Raw genomic sequence first — 21,754 nt, 5'->3', positions numbered from 1 at the left:
AATCCTCTTCCGTATATTTACAACTCTACCCCGTCAGGGAGAGAATCTCACCCTGACCTTATTGTGTTTAGCAGCTGACGACCTGTGCGGTTGTGAGGTCAGTGTGCTTACAGCTTGTCTCCAGTGGGTCCGACGACGGGTCTGCCGTGTAACGCCAATAAAAAACCTAGCGTTAGCCAAAAGCTACTGCTTTTAGGCTGGACTTTGAGCACTGATCTGACCTGAGTCTGTGGTCTGTGGGCGTTTCTTTGAATGCAGAATGTGGGGCATTTGCAGCAGAACTATGGTAAGTAACGCACCTGACTATGCTTGTTTACACTGGCCAAAAGTCAACTAGAGCGTAAGTTATTGACACGTATTTATACAATTGACTTGATAACTATTTTATCAACGTAATATATGATTGTGGTGACTTAGCAGTTAACGCTTAGCAAAACTAACTAACGCTCGGTGGTAAAGGAGTGTTTGCTAGCTGTTAGCAAAGTTTGCTAGCTTAGCTCGTAATGAGCTGAAGTAGCGGTAACGTTAGTGAACAGTTAGCTAAGCTAACTGGGTCAAAGGTTTATTTTGGCGTTAGCTAAGATTCAATATAGATAAGACCCTAAAGGGCAAGCTTGACTGAGACTCAGTTTTACTAAAGTTAATATGTATTCTTCAGCTTCGCTACTTTATAAGATAACGGAAACATATGCTGCAGGAGACTTGCTTAAAATTTTGCTTTTTTGTTACACCTGATCGTCAGATTCTTTAAAATTGAACACTTAACATTTACATGGGAACATATGGGAACCTTTCAGCTTAGCCTTTGAACATGTTTTGTTAGTTTTATCTATGCCATTCACTTCTTGGTACTTTTGTTGACATATTTTTCCGTAAATGAAAATGAGTGCGCTCTACCGGCGACATTTCGTCACATATTCTGAGAAGTGATTGCGCAGTGGACAAAGGTCTGCCACCGAGTTTGGTGTAAAACCAACACATTCCAGAAGCAGTTCGGTTCCTATATGATTTGATTAGTTTTGTCATTATTGTGTCATGCATACATAATATGTCCAGCCCAAAACAGGCTCACAACACCATTATTTAGAAAGAATAGACAAGAAACCAGAGTAGCATCACAACTTCCAAATAACCCATCCTGGCTTTTTTTTTTCTCCAAGTTTAAGAAACTGCAATAAAATTAACCAAAAAGTTTCTGGATTTTGAACAGACATTTCATTTTAATATATATATTCTTAACTCATCATAATGAGGACAATACAGAAGGAAATGTGATTCATTCTACACCTGTCCTAATTCACACGTTTTTAAATCTGCCAACCTGTAGGGCCAGAGGATGGATTCCTGTTCTCAAATGTGCAACTAAAGACCTTTTGACTCATTGATTAGTTTGCTTAGATAAGATTAGATCTCATAAGTCATGGCCGACAGGTGCATTACAGCCACCAAGTGGACTGGATTCCCTACACTCTGTGTAACTCGGAGTTGCTGAGTCAAGTGTGTGAGTGGTAAACTAGTGGGAAAATGTGGTATGCTGTAGCAGTCTGGTCCGGTGTTTGGCTTAATATCATATCGGTTTGGAAATGTACACTGGCCCAAGCCTAGACTACTTAATAATTATGTTTTTACTTTTGACTAACAGAAGGAGTCATTTTAGGTGCAGGTTATAAAATATTTGACAACAGCTTCCCTCTTTGACAACAAAATAACTTTTGATAATATGGAAAAATAGTGGTATCAAAGAGCAGCCTCTCCCAGAAAGTCAGTTAGTGTTATTTTTCACAGTTGACTGGGGAAATGGCAAGCCAATTTATTTATATAGCACAGTTCATACACAAAGGCAATTTAAAGTGCTTTACATAAGCAGACACAAACAGAGGAAATACATCAAATTCAACAATCATAAAAACAAACCGTACATTTTAAAGACTTAAAAAGCATAGAAGTAGAGCTGTAACAATTCCAAATGTTGCTGTACAATTCATTGTTCTCAGAAATAATTGCAGTTAACAATTAACAATAATTGTCTCTTTCGGTCAAAATAGTCAGAACTAGTTATTTATTTATTTATTACTTAAAAAAAAAATCGAAGTTTTAAATGAATCCCAGGATACATCTTTTGGTTATACCCCTGTCATGTGACCTAGCTAATGTAATATCACAAGGAAACAGCCTATGACGTAAACCATGCCTTTTTATTAAAAAAAAGGTGTACAGGGTCTAGTGCCAACAACTAACTTGAAATAATAATAATATTTAGTCCAACCAATAATCACTTTTTATAATTACAATTTGGCATATCTATACAAAATCAACAATTACCAGCCGTACGCCCATAAGACCTTAGCTAATGTTAGCAATTAATTGCCGTTAAACAAAGAAACAGCGATTATGTAAAAATAACTTAACAGTTGAACAATGATGTAATAATTGTCACAGGCCTACATAAAAATGTAGGAATAACCGTCTCTAAATGACCTCAGGAAAAGCAACGTGACTTAAAACAGAAAAATCTGGATTTAAAAGGACACAGATTTGGGGCAGATCGTAAGTGTTCAGGAAGTTTATTCCATAACTCGCGGCGCGTAAAAAACTAAAAGCTGCTTCTGCGTGTTTCGTCCTGAGCCTGGGGACGCTGAGATTTCCCAGATGATCTCAGGCCAGTTACACGCTGCCTGTGTGGCGTGAGCGTGGCGTTTCTGTTGCGTGTCAGCTGAGTGGATTTTTCTACGTCTTTACACACCAGAAACGTGTCTGACGCAGCGCTGCTGCTAGCCTTGTCTGGACACATGTATGTCTCCCATTGATACAATGAAATACCATGTTAAACATAAATATATACTGATTTGATTACGGCAAACGCAACGTCGGCAGTATTGACGGCAAAATAGGCAACAGAATATTCCGTTCTGTATTGACAGAAAATTGATTTTTTTTTCTTCAAATTACATTTATATCTGCATTTATATAAAAAATTACAGACTTTCAAACAACATGTCATTTATGAATATGTATTTGTGTCTAAATGACATAGAAACATCTTTTCCTATACTATTTTGCCTGGAAACACACTTTGTCTGGAAAAATAGGCGTCTGTTCTATTTCTGCCAGGCCTTTACGGCGCTGCAGTTGCCTGATTTTTTTTTTTTTTTTTTTTTTTTACAGAGACCTGTAAAGACACTGTTAACAGTAATCAAGTCTTCTTAAAACAAATGCATGAACACATTTCTCTAAATCCTGTCTAGAAATGAGTCCTTTAAGTCTTGCTATGTTTTTTACACGGTAGTAGGCAAATTTTGTAATTCTGTTGATGTGGGTTTTGAAATTTAAGTCCAGAACTACACTAAGATTCCAGACATGGTTTGAGCTCCTAACCATTAGGGCTTCAAGATGAGCACTAACATGTGATTAATTTTTGGCACCAAATATAATTGTCTCAGTTTTGTCCCTTTTTTCATCATCGTTTTTTTTTTCAATACACTTATTCAGTCACTGGAGCAAGTCAACTTAACAACTTCAAGTGACCCCACAAACATGTATTTAACGTACACTTCTCTTGTCTGTCATGTAAAGGTGGGGATGGCGAAACCCTGTGGCTTAATGAAGCCCTGTCACTTGGTGAAGCCCGTATCAGCGGCTCGGGTCTCTGGCAGATACCTGACCCACCAGAAGGGACTGCCCAGTCTGCCTGTCCCCCCTCTGCAGCAGACCTGCGAGCGCTACGTCCGTTCCCTGGAGCCCATTTTGGAGGTGGATGAGCTGAGGCAAACTCGAGAGCTGGTGGACGAGTTTCAGAAAACAGGAGGCGTTGGAGAGAGACTTCAGAGGAGCCTGGAAAAGAGAGCACAGAACACGGAGAACTGGGTGAGACTCTGACACAAGTATTGTGATTAGGGAAACTTATAACTTACTTCCCTGACACAACTTGTTTGCTTTTGTTCTCTACACAATTTCATTGCAAACCCACTAACATTTGACTTGTTCCCTTTTGGATAAACGGTATTATTCTGCTCCTATTCTGATCTGTTATTGACTTGTGTCTGTATCTGTTTGTCTCGGTGACTCTGTAGTTGTCAGAGTGGTGGGTGCTGGTTGCTTACCTCGATTACCGGTTGCCTGTGGTGGTTCATTCAAGTCCTGGGTTGGTCTTGCCCCGCATGAACTTCAGTGATAAGCAGGGACAAATAAGGTGATCACACATACACACAAACAAACAGAGCATGTTATGACAACTTTTAAGATGTCAGGAATATCAGCCACAGTCCAGTCAGCTAGGTTTTTACTAAGCTCTGGATGGTGTAAAAACCGCTTTGATATTAACATATAACGGCGGACTTTGGATCCCGGATTTTACAACTAGGTGTCAAACTTGACTCCACTTTACTTCCCAGCATTGGACACTTTGTGGGCTTGCCACTAGCAGTAATCAAAAGGCTCACTCGAGATGAACTAGGCCTCGCCTGTAAATTGGACAAGAGCAGGCGGCGGCAGCAGTGGCCGGTGATAAAAAGTCAGCTTGGACAGTTTCCAGCTGTTTCCAGCAGCCTTCAGGCTCAACAGGAAGTCACAGAAACAGTCCCATCCTATTAGGTCCGGTTACAATTTAATAAAATGTTATTGGACCCATATATCAGCTTGTACACAGCCTCCAGTTGTTTTTATTATGACAGAGTAGCTGTCAAAATGTTCCACATGCGATCTGTTGCTGATGTTATTAAACAGACTGTAGATGATCTGTAATCTGAACAGATTTAGTCTCTCTGACTTCTAAACCTAACTATCAGCCACACAACACGTGTTCTGTACAGAATAAGCCTTTAAATCAGACAAATAGCACTTAAAATCCCTCCAATTCAAAAACAATAAAGAGTTTATACAAAACGTCATCATGTATAGTCGATTCTGAACCAATCCGCTGTTAGATCAGATGAGAGGCAGGCGTTTTCCCAGCATGCCCTGGGTCCGCCTGGGTCTTGCAGTCCGAGAAAAGCAACTGCGGCGCCTGCCTCTTAAAAACTGTGGCCACCTTGTCTCACGAGGTTATTGTTGCCCACGTGTGCATGACGTTAGAGCGCCAAGTCGGATACAAATCTAACCAGCGTGCATTGGGCGGCGTTCGCCACTGACCGTTTCTGCGCAGACCTGGCTCATCTCAAAGGAGCCTATTTTCTCTTCAATGACCACCGACGAGCAAGGAAAACAGGCCACGCACTCCTACAACCGCGATGGCTGCACCTGACTGGACGAACGCTTGACTCATGGGCTGTCTGCTCCCGCATTTCAAAACAGACCAACAAAGCGGCTCGATTGGAAACTTTCTCATTTTTTACGAAAATAGTTAACCGAAATGTGTTTCTGAAAATATTTTATGTCTATGTTTATATATGTCTTCATTTTAAATCGACATCGGTGAGTTTAAAAGATTTTCGGGTAACACTTTACTTGAAGGTATCTACATAAGAGTGACATGACACTGTCATGAACCCATGACACAGTCATGTCACATTGACACGCTCAATTTTCATTTTCCTTCAGCACTCCATCTGGGTTTGCGGTATATTCACGGGTTTTCGCCGGCCATTCGGTCCGTTGTGGCAACGCTGCCGAATATCCAGAAGTTAAAGCCCGAGCAAGAACAATCTTTGCTGAGTTGTGTTGGTGGCCATGATGTTGTGGCCCCCCTCCCCACGGGGTTCGGGAACAGTTTGATTTTCCAGCTCGCTCCGTTAATGGTGAAAGAGTTGCCTAAGGCGAACGCTAGCGATGCTAAGCTGGCGTCACGACCAAACGTTAGCGATTGGTTATGGCAGATCCAGAGCGGCTCTGGGCAGATCCAATAGTATAAAAACTTCAACAGAGTACCCGCCTTCAAGGAAGTTAACACTTGTCAATGGAGAGTGGCCAGACTCTCTGGACAAATGAAATGGACCAGAGTCTGGTAGGACCAGGCTAATTTTGAAGTAGATGCATATACATTAATGGTTTGGCCCCTCCAATTCAATTATCACTTCTCTACATAAAACAACTCTACTCTAATACAGCACATCTCACTATCGTTTTGCTACATATTACCACCACATACTGTATTTTCCAAGTCATGCTGCTCCACTGTGCTTTGATTCATTCTGTTTTTAACTGTGATGTATTCAGAAAGTTCACTGGTAAAAGTTTTAGACATTAACTGTATTTCCATCATTTTACCAACATCAGAATAGAAGTTAACAGATCCTGCTTTCTCTGTTTAGGTTTGCTGCCAAACTGACCGCAGGTGTCTTGGACTTTAAGACTATGATTGACAAGTGAGTACTGCGCTAATATTCTCCTTATTGACTTATGCAGATCATTAATTCTTTTCTTTCTCCTATTTATAGTTTTCTCTTTCAGCTACTGGTGGCTATTAATGTCTATAGTAAATACAAGCAAAATGTTGCAGTCCTGATTGGTTCAGACAACCTCCTTTTACATTTCGTAAAGATGCGTGCGTGTGTGTACATATGTATTTGTTTAGACCTTCTACCTTCCCTAAGCCGTACGAGAATGTGAACGTGTGACAATGGGATGGGTGGGACTGCTACAATATCACGAACGTATCCGTAGGATGATGCAGGTCATAAAGGGTTTTAACATTTTTTTGCATTCAATCACTAAATCAGCTGATTTTCACTTTGAGGTTCTAAAATCAAAATGTATCAACCTGAATTAAAACGGGTCGTTTTACTCAACTGTGTAATATACTATATATTTTATTGATAATATCATTTGGAATAATAAGCTGTAATAAACCCATGTCTTTTAAATATTGGACTGTGTTTAATAGTGTAACTAACCAGCTGAGTCTTCCCTGTGTGCCAACGATGGAAGCAGCACTACATCACTCAATGAAATCATGCAATACACAGTGCAGATAGCCACTTCAGGGTAAAGCTTTGATCGGGCCCAAAGAATCAAGCCCGACCTTACCCGAGCCCGTGCACGTTGTGTCCGAGCCCGGCCCGGCCCGACACATTAACTGGAATTATGAGCCCGAGCCCAATTTAAACCAACAATTTTTTAATACGTGGGCCGCTATAACTGACATTCTCAACTACAATTCTGAGTTGTTTGAACTACAGAAATCTGTTTAGAATTATCTTAATGAATAATGCAACAAGGACGAAGCATGTAAACTGCGCTGTTTGTTTATTCAGACTGGAATGGATCGGAATGAAGAAACGTTAAAAAAAAAAAACTTGACCCTAGCTCCCTCAGCCGAATAGTGTGGGTAACCGATCAAGGCAGCAACATAATCAAAGCCCTGGAACCACATAGGAGACTTTCTTGTCTCGATCACCTAATTAATACTGTCCTTCGCCACAGTCTGCATGCTGACAACACGCCGGGTATAGGAGAGACCATATCTGCCGCTAAAGGACTCGTGAGATATCTGAAACATCTGGCCTGGTTGCGCAATTATCAAATTAATTATTATTAGCTACAGATGGGGGAGACACGATTTATCACAGTTTACCTCACACTCAAGTCAGTGCAGGATATCTACCCAGAGCTACAGGAAAAGCTGGAGAGGCATAGCTTTCTTCCACCCAATTAGGCTAATAAAGTAATGATAAAAAAAAAACTGCACTGTCTTGCAGTGAGACACTACCAGTTGAATATCTGGGAGGGAAGCCCCTGTGTATGAACCAGTACTACGAAGTGCTGTCCTCCTGCCGTATCCCTGGTCTGAAGAGAGACTCGGTGGTGAACCACGCCAAGACCTCCAAACACATTACTGTGGTACACAACTTTCAGGTGAGGAGCGCTGGGAAAAGTCCCATATGTGTGTCTGAGCTAGGGATGGGCATTCAATTAAAGTTTCTTAGTCGATCGTCGGGAGAATTAACGATTGACTATCGATTAATCATTAATATTTTTATATTAAAATTCATTATTTAATTAACTTTTTATAAATTAAAAATGCAATGAAAATACAACTTGTGGAAGTTAAACTGGAGGTTATAGAATATAGATATAGATTATAGATATATGCGGTGCGGTGCTCTGAAGCAGCAGAACCTGCAGCCGCGAGCCGGCATTCTTAAACGGAGAACCTCGTTTGTTCCAAAATAATAAATAAAAAAAGAATCCTGTTAAATAATAACTTAACCAAAAACACAATAACACTTAGATCTGACAGGTTTTGTCAAAATGTAACTCAAAACTATCCAAGGCACGGACAAAGCCTAATAACAAAATAACCAGTAGGCTAACTCACATACAACTTCTGCACCAGTCTACAGGTTTTTGTTGAGAAGGATAAGCATGTTGACGTGATCTGGGGTCAGACGCGACCGCTACCTGGTGACCGTCAGTCCAGCCGCCCAAAACCCCTGCGTTGCCGGGATGCACAGGTCGCCTACCTCCGCAAATATTGCCCCCAAGTGGTAAAATGTTTAATTGCTGCCACACTGTGAAATTCATTTCATTGCTTCCAGACTCGCACTACGCAACGCAACCAGCATTAGTTTAATCGATAACAAATTAACGTGATCGACAAAATTCTTAATAATCAATTATCGATCGTCGAGTAATCATGCCCATCCCTAGTCTGAGCTCTTCTGGGACCAGTGGCCTGTATCACAAAACAAGTTCAACTTTGGCTTACTTGGCTTCACTGGGCCTGGCAGTAGTGCTACGTGACAACTGGTATCAACAAGCACCGTTGACTCAGATTTCAGTAGTTCAGTAGTCTAGATTCTATATTGAGTAGTATAATCATGACTTATTATTTTGCTTCTGTGCTGTGTTTTGTGCTAAGTTCTGCTTTGCTTGTGTTGTTGAAACGGAACGAATCAGAGAAGCAAAAGAAGAGTTGTGTCCTGTTCTCTTTATATATTTTATACTGTCCAACCAAGTAAAACATGTCCTGTTCTGTAGACATGGTTGTTATTTATTTATTTATTTATTCATTCATTCATTCATTCATTCATGTTGGACCAGTCCAATATGACTCAGTTGAAATAAACCTTTTGTTGTAAGAAAACTTGTTTAATTTGTTATTAATGTATTTTGATGCGTTTTCCCGTAACTTTTGTAATTTAACATATGTTTAAGAATATCGAAATTAATATTGATATTGCAATATTCATAATCGACATTGCAATATCACATTTTGTCAATATCGTGTAACCCTAGTTTTGACTAATTTTGTCATTTTTAACCCATGTAAAATCATCGTTTTATAAATTTGCACTGTCCCCTTTTTAAATAAACTGAATTGAATTGGGTGCTTAGTCTCATGAAGAACAAACTAATTTGGAATAAGTGTAGTAAATATAATCGCAGTAAAGCCAAGAGCAAAACCTACATAGCCTACATTATGATCAACATTACAGCTGGGCAATATATCGATATTATATTGATATCGTGTTATGAGACTAGATATTGTCTGAGATTTTGGATATCGTAATATGGTGATATCGTAATAAGTGTTGTCTTTTCCTGGTTTTAAAGGCTGCATTACAGTAAAGTGATGTCATTTTCTGAACTCACCAGACTGTTGTAACTGATCTATTATTTGCCTTTTTAAAAAAGCGAGATGCCTGACTGAGCCTTCTTTTCTTCTTTCCTCCACTTGGAATCAGTTCTTTGCGTTGGAGGTGTACAACAGTGATGGGACTCCACTGACAGCCGATCAGCTCTGTATTCAGCTGGAAAGGATCTGCAGCGCCTCGCTGCAGACCAACGTGGAGCCTGTCGGCATCCTCACCACCCAGCATCGCGATTCCTGGGGCAAGGCCTACGTCAACCTCAGCAAGGGTGAGCCAGAAGACCACTGACGTTGGTCTAAAGGACGCTGGCGTCTTGTCAGATAGCTGAAAAGCAGTGTGTAATGGGGCACCGCTGAGAGTGATCTTCAGTGTAGACCGAGGGATTCAAAGCACTTCATTATGGAGTGTCGTTAACATGCTCTGTAACAGAGATGGATTTCACAAAGAGAGATATCTTCCAAGAGTGTAATGCAGTACTCAGTCAATTATTTGCAAATGGATCTCTGAGCTTCCTCGTCCCAACCCTCGGAGATGTAACAGTTTGTCCTTTAATTCAGTGCTACTCAACCTTTTAGAGTGGCGACCCCTCAGATTAATGAGGTTGGTGTTCGCCACCCCCCCCCCCCCCACCCCTCTGGACAAGAGAAAGAGAGCTGCAAAGAACAAAACACATCATGCTGGTGTACAGAAGTAAACATGTAGGCCACTGTGTACTATTAGTCGTTGTGGCTTTCAGGGAGAAAACAGATGTTCACAAAAGTAAAACAAGCCAAGTTAGCTCTCTGCGCTAATGCATGCTAACTACTGTTGCCGAGGAGGGTAATAAAACTAGAAATAGGAGGCTCCATATTCTGAAGCAGCATGAGCTAGGGCGGGGCAATATATTGATATTGATATATGACCGGGCTCAACACTAACTTTTTAAAGTGGTTGCCGGCTTGGCAACTAGGCATCAGCTTTTGGTTGCCAAAATTGACAATACGGTTGCTATGTTTTAAACTGCCTATATTTGGAGCAATTAATTTCTTATGTAACTATTAGTACCATGCATCATTAGTCCCGGTGTGCCAGTTTAGCTGGTGCATATTTGCATGAAATCGGTGAATATTCAACAAGCCCCTGCCCTGCGTTCTGCTCTGCCTCTGCCCCTCGAGTGCCAGAGGTTCACCTTTTCACAAAGTGTTTGCAAGTGAGATAAAATAATGGATATCACTGAAAACATCACCAGTTGATGTGTAATACAATACATGTCCGTTTAAGCATTATCCACACAAATACGACACATACTGTATGAACGGAAAAAAATGCAACAAAAAAACGCTGGGATCTAGCTGGGATTCGAACCTTGGATGTCATGGACAAAACAATTAACCGACTAACTTCCACATCATCTATACGACTACACTACACACCGCTGAAATGGTTTTGTGATTTCTATCCATATATTGGACTTTTAGTCTAAATTAACACAGGTTAACATATGAGAGAAATATACGCCCTTGATAACTGGTGATATCACAATTTAACATGGGCAAATGCAATCCTCGAAACGGTAAAGTAGGTTCATCTTTGCCTCACATACCGAAAACTAACTGATGTACAACAAACTGGCACGACCCCACTTAACACTTTCTTCCGTTTTGGGGGTAAAAATGAAACCAGTCAGTCATGCGCAAACGTGATCATTTATCATTACTATTAATGTGTAGGCCTATCTCAGCACAAACAGTCTCTTTCAACCTGCGCCACAAGTCAACTGATTATAGTTGTTATGTGTGAATATTTTGTAAAAGCACCAATAGTCAACCCAACAATATTGCCGCAATATCGATATTGAGGTATTTGGTAAAAAATATCTTGATCTTGGGATCTCTCCAACCAAGATGGCCAACACACATCTATTAACGCCTTTATTGACAACCTTAGATAAATATACGTACAGTTTATGTATCTATGATTGACAAAAGCTGCACCCAACGCTAGCTTCACTTCTTCCGTGTCTACCCTTCACAATAAAAGCCCAACTTAAATTTGCTCAGAGCATTTTGCCAAGAGAAAACTCTCACTACGCTAATGACCTTTTCAGACACCAAATAGTTAGAGAGGCATTGTCAGCACAATGTACTTATACATACTTAACCTCTGTTCAAGGTGGAGCTTTCAGCTCTGATATAATGCTGGATAGTTTCATGAATAATAATGCATTGTATTTTAATATTGATATTTTGTGAGTAGAATCTGCAACGTAACCAGTAACTTTTCTCTGTCAGGTACAGTAAATGAAGTAGTAACTAGCCTGGTTGACACCAGACCCTTCTCAGCTGTAAGAGCAAATCTCAAATTTGCCGGAAGTTTGTCAGGGTTTACCCAGGCTAAGTAATAACAGGAATGCAACCTCAATATGAAAGTTATAAATAAATACAGCATGTAGCAATATGGATAACTAGATTAGTTCAACTGTTACATTCTGATTACATAAGAACATCATGTTTGCTTTGTGTGTGTACTTGATGTGTCAGATAAGACCAACAGAGAGTCCGTGTCGGCTATCCAAAGGAGCATCTTCACTTTGTGTTTGGATGGAGCGATGCCTCAGGTGTCAGATGAGATGCTCCGCAGCTGTGCTGCCGTCCAGATGCTGCATGGAGGAGGCAGCCAGTGGAACAGTGGCAACCGCTGGTTTGACAAAACACTGCAGGTGACCCACCGAAGTGGGATTTCTAAGTGATCCTAAAAAACTACGCACTATAGCTTTAAAATGGCTCTGGTATTTAAATGCAAATACCAATGTAAAATTATTTATGTAATAATTTGACCTTGTCTACAAATTTCTCAGGCTGGATATCCTGCAAATTCTTGTTTTATGCTTTAAGAAAGTTTCTGATCTCTCTTTCAGTTTATTATTGGAGAAGACGGGGTATGTGGTGCGAACTACGAGCATGCCCCAGCTGAGGGCCCCCCCATAGTGGCCTTGATCGACCATGCTGTAGAATACACGTAAGTAGGTGAAAGATCATTTGGACTCTGTAGGTGTCTATTTGGCTGTCTAGTTGTTATAACATCTTTGAAAGTTCAGCAACAAGACAGAGAGTACATAGAGACTTTCTGCCACTGGCATGGACAGGTTTAATCACAGACAGAAAATCACATTTAGAAATCCACGGTTTCATTAAAGGGTAACTATCGTTTTTTTTTCAACCCTATTTCCCTATGTTTTGTGTCTAAGTGACTGATGGAAACAACAATCCGTGACATTGGTCAGAATTAAGCAAGATCGCTGCAGTCGGCAGCAGCCAAACAAGCTACAATGTAAATTAATTGGGCAATTGTCCAGCTTGTATTTACCTTCACTAAAGTGCTCGTTTTGCGGCTGACAGGCTCAGATTATTATTCTAAGGATTTTTAAGGAGGTTGACCTTTCTCTTAAAGAGAAAGATCCTTTTTTTTTTATTAAACCTAAAAACATCACTTAACCCACCAGACTCCATGTAAATAAACAGTAATTTTAGCATCGTAAAATACACTTCATTCAAAGTTGACAGAAACAAAATAAAACTATAAAAAGCTGTTTTGGTCATCTTTCCACTTTTCCAACCATCACAACTCTAGTTTGTGTTGAAATACACACAAAGATTACTGATTTACATGTGAAAATATATTTGCTCTATACATGCTAAAAGTATTGCTTTTTTAAATGGAGTCTGGTGGGTTTAGCGCTAGCAACTTCAGAGTTGTTTCTGGTTAAACAGAAAGGTCTCAAAGAGGTTTTAAAGGTCTATTTCTGAAGGGATCCTTTCCATAATGTTGTCAGACACTTAGAATTTTAATCTGAGCCTGTCAGTGGCAAACGTAGAAATAAAATGGATAGAAAGGCCATTTAACTGTTTCCCGTGGTCATTTGATTGGTACACAACAAAATATTGATTGCAGTAGTTGTCATAGTGACAATACGCGTCCGTGGGGCCGTAAACTGTCGCAGCTCGCTGGGAGGAGAGCCACCCGACGCAGCTCGGGAGTCTCTCTCTCCAACTCGGAGTGGCAGGGAGTGAGGAGGAGGGACAGTTGGATCCAGCGGCAGTGGGTCAATGGCCCGCTGTTCAGCTCATTCTCTGTAACCGACGCATCATGAAAGCACGGCGGAACCAGCAAGCCAGCCAGCCGATGTTAGTTGGCTAACGTTAGCTTGCTAACTCTGCCTGAATGTCGCCACATCGTTCACAGAAAACGAGCCGAATAAAGCTGTCACTTGTGGCTATAGCAATGTTGTTTGTGTGGATGAAGCATGAAGTTAAGTTGACTCATTTAGCAGCTGGCTCTCTGCCTCGTAACGTTATTACACCGCTGCTCGTTTGCCCGTCAGTTATTGTAAAGCCCCAGCTCCGCTGCTCGGCTGCTGCTCTGACCATTCTGCTACGTTGATTTGAATGGAAATGGCCTTTCTATCCATTTTATTTCTATGGTGGCAAAATAAAGCAAATTGACGCTGAACCTTTTCCCCATAGGGTTACATTGCAGCCCGGTCAGTGGCTGCCAGTTACAGAGTTCACGCTTCATACTGGACCAATGTCAAAGTTCCTATCAGTCAGTCCCTCACATACCAAAACATAGGAAAATAGGGTCCAGGTTGAAAAAGTTAACTATGTGTTTTCCTTCCATCTCATGTGTTGTTTCTTTTCGTTGTTGTTTGTGGGAACAGGAGGAAGCCAGAGATGGCGCAGACTCCCATGGTGCCTTTGCCTATGCCCCAGAAACTGCACTTTAACATCACGCCCGAGATCAAGAAGGACATTGAGGAGGCCGAGCACGCCATGAACATGTGAGGAAGGATTTTATAACGACACTCAGTTACCAGTAGTGTGTAGGCTATGTATACATTTTTACATCATGTCATTAGGCATAGAGATTGTTCTTACATTTCTCCCACCACAGACTGGCCCAAGACTTGGATATGATGGTCACGGTATTTGGCCACTTTGGGAAAAATGTGCCAAAGGCCCACAAGATGAGCCCGGATGCTTTCATACAGATGGCACTACAACTGGCTTACTACAGGTGAGATATTGAAAAGCTTTGTATGCAGTGCTTTTACTCTTTACATTCTAAACCAAGGCTAACTAGAGCGCTGCATGTAACAAACCTTTATCACAGAGTTACAGTAGGCTGCTACAGAGATTCTTGGATCCATTCACTGAGATGAAATGGAGTTTTCAGGTACTTATAATTTAGGGATGTGTGATGTATCTGCAATCATCATCTTATACATTGTGTGTGTGTGTGTGTGTGTGTGTGTGTGTGTGTGTGTGTGTGATGTCATTCTGTGTATTATGTTGTTGCCATTTTGGGCCTTTTTATTTGATAGGACAGCCCAGACATCACACTGTCTGTCCTCATTGTCTCGACAGGATGTACCAGCGCTGCTGTGCCACATATGAAAGTGCCTCCCTGCGTATGTTCAGACTGGGCCGCACAGATACAATCCGATCCGCCTCGAGTGCCTCCGCTGCCTTTGTCAGAGCCTTTGATGACCCCAGCAAACAGGTCGGATGAGAATGAATGGGATGTATTCGTATTTACAGCAACCGTTTGGGTTGTGTTATGAGTTAGTTTACTGCCAAAACTATCTGACATGGTAATGTTGGGCTTATCAATCAGCCTAAACATTAAGTGTGTGTGTGTGTGTGTGTGTGCACTCATAGATGTATCATGGAGCAGCACATGACTCACTGAGCCTTTATCCATACAATGGAAACATCACTGGAAACTAGTTATGCAGCGGTGCACAGACCAAAAAAGTGTGCATGGGAGGAAGAACTACATTGCGTTGACTGGCAATGCATTGTAATAGGGATGAATCTGATCACACCTGTACTTGCTGCATCTAAATCTGTGTATCGGATTGTTGGCAATGCACGGTGATGGAGATGCATCGGCCTCAGACCGGAGATGCACATCCCTACTAGAAACATCACTAGAAAAAGATGATGCTAGATTAGGAGACTAAGTGATGGTGTTCTTCAGTATTTATTCTTCTAATGTTGAGGGATTCCAGTGTTACACAAAGGTTTTCAAATATATTTGAACACTGCAAAACAATAACCTACTATAAGATGTGCTGTAACGTTCCTATCTTCTTCCTGTTTTATCACAGAACACAGAGAAGGTTGATCTAATGGAGAAAGCTGTAAATGCACACAGGTCATATACTAATATGGTGAGTATTCATAGCAATGGGAGTTAAAGGTACAATATGTAACATATCTGCATTTAAATGCCAAAAAACAACTATACCTATGTTATATATGTGTTGAGTTGTGTACTTACACTATCCTAAATGTTTCCAACAAAGTTCAAACCCAGAGAAATCTGTTATTTTATTTTAATGACACGGAACGTTCCATTTAGTCACCTGTCAGTGGCGTCATGAAATCTTTGACCCCTCAAGTTACCCTTAACTTCCGTCAAAACACGGCACCCAGATAATATGTTCAAGAGTTATCGTAAATCATACAATGTCACAGAAACGATACTCAGTAACCGTAATACAGCGTGCTTTCTGCCACACAGCATCATTTTGTCATTGATTACATGCCACTTACACAGTAATACAGCAGAGATCTTATCTATTGATACTTATTTAAATATTGATTGATCCAGGTTAACGTGCTACGTTGACTAGTAACGTTGGCGTTAGCTCATGCTAATGCTCAGTAGGGAACGTTAACGTTATAAGGTTACAACATAGATATAAGTATAATTGTTTTGATCAAGGTAAAGTTAACATTAAACAGCACTGGGCTAACCCACAATAACGTTTGCCAGCTAACGTTAGTTAGCTGTATAGATAGAAGACAAATCGAATGCTAATTTAGCCAGCTATCCCACCCTGTTTTTTCTGTCTCAGTACCCGCCGCTAAGGGACTTCAGTCGGGATGAAAGCGGACAACAGCCCCGGGGACACGACACATCCTCCGTTAGCCAGCAGCTAGCCGCTATCGTTAACTTACAGCAATCCGAACCCAGCCGGTACAAACTCCAGCGGCGGGCGATAACGATGCTAACGGCAGTAAACAAGTTTCATGTTCAATCGGGGAAATGGACCATATCACCCCAGGCGTCTGAGTCTGGCTGGCCACGGTGTGGTGCTGAAATTCTACCCCCTTTAGCGTTTAGCGGTGTTCTTTACAGTTACGTTTGACCCACAAATGGTGACTGTCCTGTGGACAAAAGGTGAAGGTGGGAAGAGTCCGAAAGCAACACCCTGCAGCCATCCTATTGATGGAGGCGTAGCCTCTGCCGGTATCTCTGGGGCACCGGAGATACTCGCCAGCCCCAGCAGCGAAGTAGCTAAGTCTCTCAGCAGGGTTGCGTAACGTTACAACAAACCTCTTTCCCCAACCCATCGAGCTGCTTCGTAGGGCGGGTCTTGGCGTGGCCATAGTGGGATTCGTAAATTTGCTTCCTGCTCACCAGAACATAAAGCAGTCCCCAACAGATGCAGAACTAATGCACTATTTTCTACTGTTTGAGTTTACGTTTAATAAAACTATAGTACAATAGCCAACCATTTTAAGAAAAACTGTACTTAGTGTTTGCTGCTAATTGTTTGCAATAAGAAAAATGCTGAATAATGCGAGCCTTATCTTTTAGAAGTGAACATCTGGCGACGAACATTACGAATAAATGAATTCTCTCCATCCCCACAGGCAATCACTGGCCAGGCCATAGACAGACACCTCCTAGGCCTTAAGATGGTGGCTGTTGAAGAAAAACTCTCCATACCTGATATCTACACAGACACTGCCTACGCCAAAGCCTTACACTACAAGCTATCTACAAGCCAGGTATGAGCATAACGGCAAACATGTCTTGTCTTGTCTTGTTTTGCAGCAATTCATTAACATTAGCTTAGGTCCTAAGGGGTATGACTGTTGATGGTAGTTGTCAGTTTTATGTTTATTTATTTATGTTTATTTCTATATGTAAATTTCAGTTTGTGTTGATTCTAGCGGCCCCTTTGGACAAAAGCGGTAGTGTTTTTACCACACCTGCTGTTGTAAAGATCTAGGAGTTACAGATGCATTGTTCCATTTCCAGTGTAGCATACGGTAACTTAGTCTACTTTCGATGTCCCGAGTCAGAACAGTAAGAGATTGTTGTAGCAACCAACGTAAAATAGGGTTAGGGTTAGATTCATTTAGTGCATTTCATGAAACCCACGGACTATTTTACAGAGAACTTACACAAAAACAAACCAAACAAAAATAGTCCTTTATTCAGTCGAAAGTCACAAAATGGAGCACTGAAAGGTTTTGCCACAAATTCAAATGACTGGCTTCTCTCCTTCATAAGTAGTAGCTACACAGTTAATGATTCCATATGAACGGTGGAGAGAGAGAGTCTCTTCACTCAAAGAACCACATTGATTACGTTCTAAAGCACAAATAAATGACCAACCACTCAACAGATGATTTTTCCTCCTGCATTTTATTAATTGCAGCAGTAAACAAGTAGGCTACTCTAGTATCGATTTATGACCATTATAGGATGTAGGGAGAACAGTTCTCTTTGTTTAATATCATTAAAAGTAAAGATAGCTTTTGCTCTCCACTTCTCGACTCATTTTAACAGAGAAAGAGAGAGTTGTCTGCTCGAGACAGCGCCACAGTCAACTACACGCTGCAGACGAGTGTGTGTCTCGGCCGAGAGAGAGAGAGAGGGATAGAGAGTGAGAGTGGACTTACTCTCAACATTCTAACAATGGGTTTTACAGGGAGCTTTTTTTCTTTCGCTATTGCTCTGCAAAAGTTAACTCTGAGTCAACTTTGGACAACGGGCGGGGGATCTTCTATGCCAATACTGAGGCTGCTGCTCTGCGCTTGTGTACTGATATCACAAGACACTTTTTACCTCGACGAGAAATCTCATCACATTCTAATTTTGCGAGATCTCACGGGAGAAGGTCACGTCGCACCTCTACCAATGACTGTAGAAGCCAGCATTGGGACAGGCACATCCTGCAGCCTGCTCCTTAAAGATGAATCTGAGCATTGGCCAGTGGTAGATGAATTCTTACTATGGTGTGATGAGGCCTTCATAACATTTTTGTTCCAATTGACACAAAATCTCTGTGACTGTCCTCCACAAATTTACCATTCAAATTTTAAATTTATCAAAAACTAAGCCCACAGTGCATTACGTTTTACTGCATACAGTAGTGTAAACAAATACTGCCATGTCCTCCAAACAAAATCTTTGAAGTTCATGGGATAAAGTCACAACATTCAAAGATCACGTTTGGTGTGCAAAATCTCAGAAGTTTATTTATAATCAAAAAGTGAATTTAAATTTTTTTGTTCTCTGTTGTCTTAAAGCAACACCAGAGAACTTTCCCACAATTCCGCTTCCAACCTGTAGGGGGACCGAAGCAGGAAAAGTTATCTAGTGTTGCTTTAACCAAGTTCACAAATTCTCAGAATATTTTGAATACTATTTTTTTTTTTTCTTGCATTTTCATGCGAACCTGCTCCTTGTCTACTAGGTGTTATACTTTAATTTGTATTTGTTTAGTTTTTTTATCTTGCACTGACTCCTGACTAAAGATCAAGTTTCCCATCTGGGATAATAAAGTGACTAAACTGAACTAAGATGGAAACTATTCCTCAAGTATTTGACCCTGGCTAACTAACCACCACATTCTCATTTCTTCACAAGGTGCCGTCCAAGACTGACTGCGTCATGTGTTTCGGCCCGGTGGCATCCGACGGATACGGCGTGTGCTACAATCCTATGAACGATCACATCAACTTTGCAGTGTCGTCTTTCAACACCTGTAAAGAAACCAACGCAGCACATCTGGCCCAGGCCGTGGAGGGCGCCCTGTTGGACATGAGGACACTGCTGGAACAAACTCCAAAAGCCAAACTGTGAAGGGCCTCCAGACTTCACTGACCTCTTCGTAACAGAAGTAGACGCGACAGGGCTAGGATAGGCTTGATAGGAAGACCGCTCTTACTGTGATTGAGTAACATTTGGGTGACTGATGTTGCGTGTTTGAGTTTTTGAGAAAGGAAAGGCTCAATCCAATGAAGATTTAACAAAAAGAGATTTAATAATGAAATTACATGAACGAACAGGATTTTACGCTGCAGCGGGCTGATAAAGCTGTCTCTCCTAACGGGTCCACATCTATTCAGTCCCAAACATTTCTCACTTTCACAAATATATTCTCTTGAAGTTGTGGGCGGTTCCTTGGATGAAAAGTTTTTCCATCGGTCCGTCGTCACCCAAAAGAAGGCGTTATTTCCAAATCCATGTGTTTTGAGTTTACTTCCGGTCACAGGGGTTGGCTCCAAGACGGATAGACAAAAGGTTTCTTCCTGCCGTGTGACAAAGAACTTTCTGAATACATCAAAATATCAGCATTGTTTTAACCTCCACACTGAACCCCACACCTGGTGCAAGCTATAGTTGGTAGTCTGAACCAGCGTTCTCACCATGTTATTGATCATCATTAATCATGCACTTTAAATGTTGCCGTGATAGCTGCTGTGTAATGGCTGCTCAGTGGCCAGCAGATCAGACTGTGGTTGTACTGGGCAGCTTCCAGGTATGAATGTGGAACCTGTGTGAATGTGACAGGTCGTTGTTGCAAATGAGAGGTTGTTCTCAATCGACTTACCTGGATAATAAATAATAAATAAAGTTAAAAAAAAAACATTGAACTAATGGAGAACTAACTTAAGTGCAAAGGAATGTAATTGAATTGCCTTGTTGCTGAAAGGTGCTGTAGAAATAAAGTTGCCTTGCCTTACAACCTCAGCCTGTCAGTCAGTCACCAGAGCATAGAGAACACTGTTGTGCCTGCTTGTCTAAGAGGAAATGTAACGTCAACAGCACGCGACCGCTGTCTGCTCGCAATTAATATCATATCGCAGCGAACGGTGTCTGCATGAAGTTATGAAAAACTGTAACCACACTTGAAACCACTTTATCGGCATCGCCGTGACTCACTGGGACTTCAACAAAACTACAGAGCCCACGTAGTTTGCTCGAGTTGGTGCGTGCTTGTGTGTGTCGGCGCTCCGCTCTCTGTCAATATGCAGAGAGGACAGATAAGCTTGTGCTTACGAGGTCAGACACTTTTGGAACAAAAATTTGGCACGAGAGAGAATTTTTTGATACTCGTAGGATCTGAGTATTTGCCATAAAAGTATCGACGTTCGGTGCACAGCCCCACTCAGGACGCCATTACTCCACTTTATCTTTACTTAAAATGTTGTTTGCTGCTATAGACCCAATCACAATGTTCGTTACATGTTACAATGACTTCCAGGTAGAAAACTTCGGCCTCTCTTACATACAATTTAACGGCGCTGAGCAAATAGGGGCAAGGAACAACTGGAAATACTCATCTTATTCATCTAAAATGCATTTTTGATGCTTTCATATGTCATCACTTTCCCCAACATTAGGTTGGAGACCTGATTTAGCTGTTGGACCACAGACAAAAGAAAATGACACCACCCAAACTAGCAGTCCGATCGGCGGTGAGATGTTGCTGTTCCTAACCCTAGATTTGGTTTATCAAAGACGCTAGCAAAGCAAACCCGTACACCGCCGTGTCTAACTAGATATCTTTTTAAACGTCGCAGTCACACTTTTAAAATGACATTGGAAATAAACAAGTTTGCCAACTTTCCATTTCTCCGCAATTCAAATCAACCGCCAGTTCTCTACCCGGAAGTGATTTTTGTGTTGGTGCAACATCACAGTGATTTGGTTCTGAATGTCTCATATAATGACACACAGTTTTACAGAGGTTTCTGTTTCAAAGTGAAACATGAAGAAATCATTAACAGAAAAGATCTTGTTGATGGATATGGGTGGATATTTCATGATTTTTATTATCAACAAGTCACCAGATGAGACCACACCTAACAAATTGAATCCAATAATGAGAATTGTGTAGCCACAAACTGGTTCATGCCCCTGTGCCTTAGACCAAACCCAAGAGCCACACTGCTGCATCAGGTGGCATTTTGCTCCACTGCACCGTGGGTTATTCCTTTGCAATGGCATTTGTTAATTGTTTCATTTCTGTATTGTACAGCGCCCGCCAGAGGTCACATGGTTGAATAATACAGGTAACATTCACAAAGAAAATTGGTGTCCTTAAAGGTTGAATTTTTCCTTTTTTTTTTTTTAAATTAAGGCAATTTCAATCAATC

General features: G+C 41.2%; 1 protein-coding gene across 2 annotated transcripts; it reads left to right on the top strand.

Moving 5' to 3' along the window:
- The first annotated feature begins 7 nt into the window (after positions 1-7).
- crata (carnitine O-acetyltransferase a) lies at positions 8-20,157 on the top strand. Of its 2 annotated transcripts, none has more exons than XM_028601120.1 (14): positions 8-286; positions 3,574-3,864; positions 4,071-4,189; positions 6,246-6,299; positions 7,632-7,788; positions 9,621-9,795; positions 12,047-12,225; positions 12,424-12,524; positions 14,224-14,343; positions 14,457-14,579; positions 14,930-15,065; positions 15,676-15,738; positions 17,231-17,368; positions 19,239-20,157. In XM_028601120.1, the coding sequence occupies exons 1-14, from the start codon at positions 260-262 to the stop codon at positions 19,452-19,454; spliced, it is 1,899 nt and encodes a 632-aa protein (XP_028456921.1). In that variant the 5' UTR covers positions 8-259; the 3' UTR covers positions 19,455-20,157. The 2 variants fall into 2 exon arrangements, with proteins under 2 accessions (XP_028456921.1, XP_028456922.1); XM_028601121.1 differs by lacking the exon at positions 8-286 and adding an exon at positions 289-340.
- Positions 20,158-21,754: the final 1,597 nt, after the last annotated feature.

Source organism: Perca flavescens, chromosome 16 (genome assembly GCF_004354835.1).
Source record: "Perca flavescens isolate YP-PL-M2 chromosome 16, PFLA_1.0, whole genome shotgun sequence".
Lineage (NCBI taxonomy): Eukaryota > Metazoa > Chordata > Actinopteri > Perciformes > Percidae > Perca > Perca flavescens.
The sequence above is the reverse complement of the archived record's forward strand: the minus strand, read 5'-3'. Positions and strand labels throughout refer to the sequence as shown.

What these genes read in the sequence shown, in the direction of transcription:
- crata (XM_028601120.1), top strand. Translation starts at nt 260, where the DNA reads ATGTGGGGCATTTGCAGCAGAACTATG. An exon ending in CACAGAACACGGAGAACTGG is followed by an intron (nt 3,865 to 4,070) that starts GTGAGACTCTGA and finishes GTGACTCTGTAG; the next exon opens with TTGTCAGAGTGGTGGGTGCT. An exon ending in GACCATGCTGTAGAATACAC is followed by an intron (nt 12,525 to 14,223) that starts GTAAGTAGGTGA and finishes TTGTGGGAACAG; the next exon opens with GAGGAAGCCAGAGATGGCGC.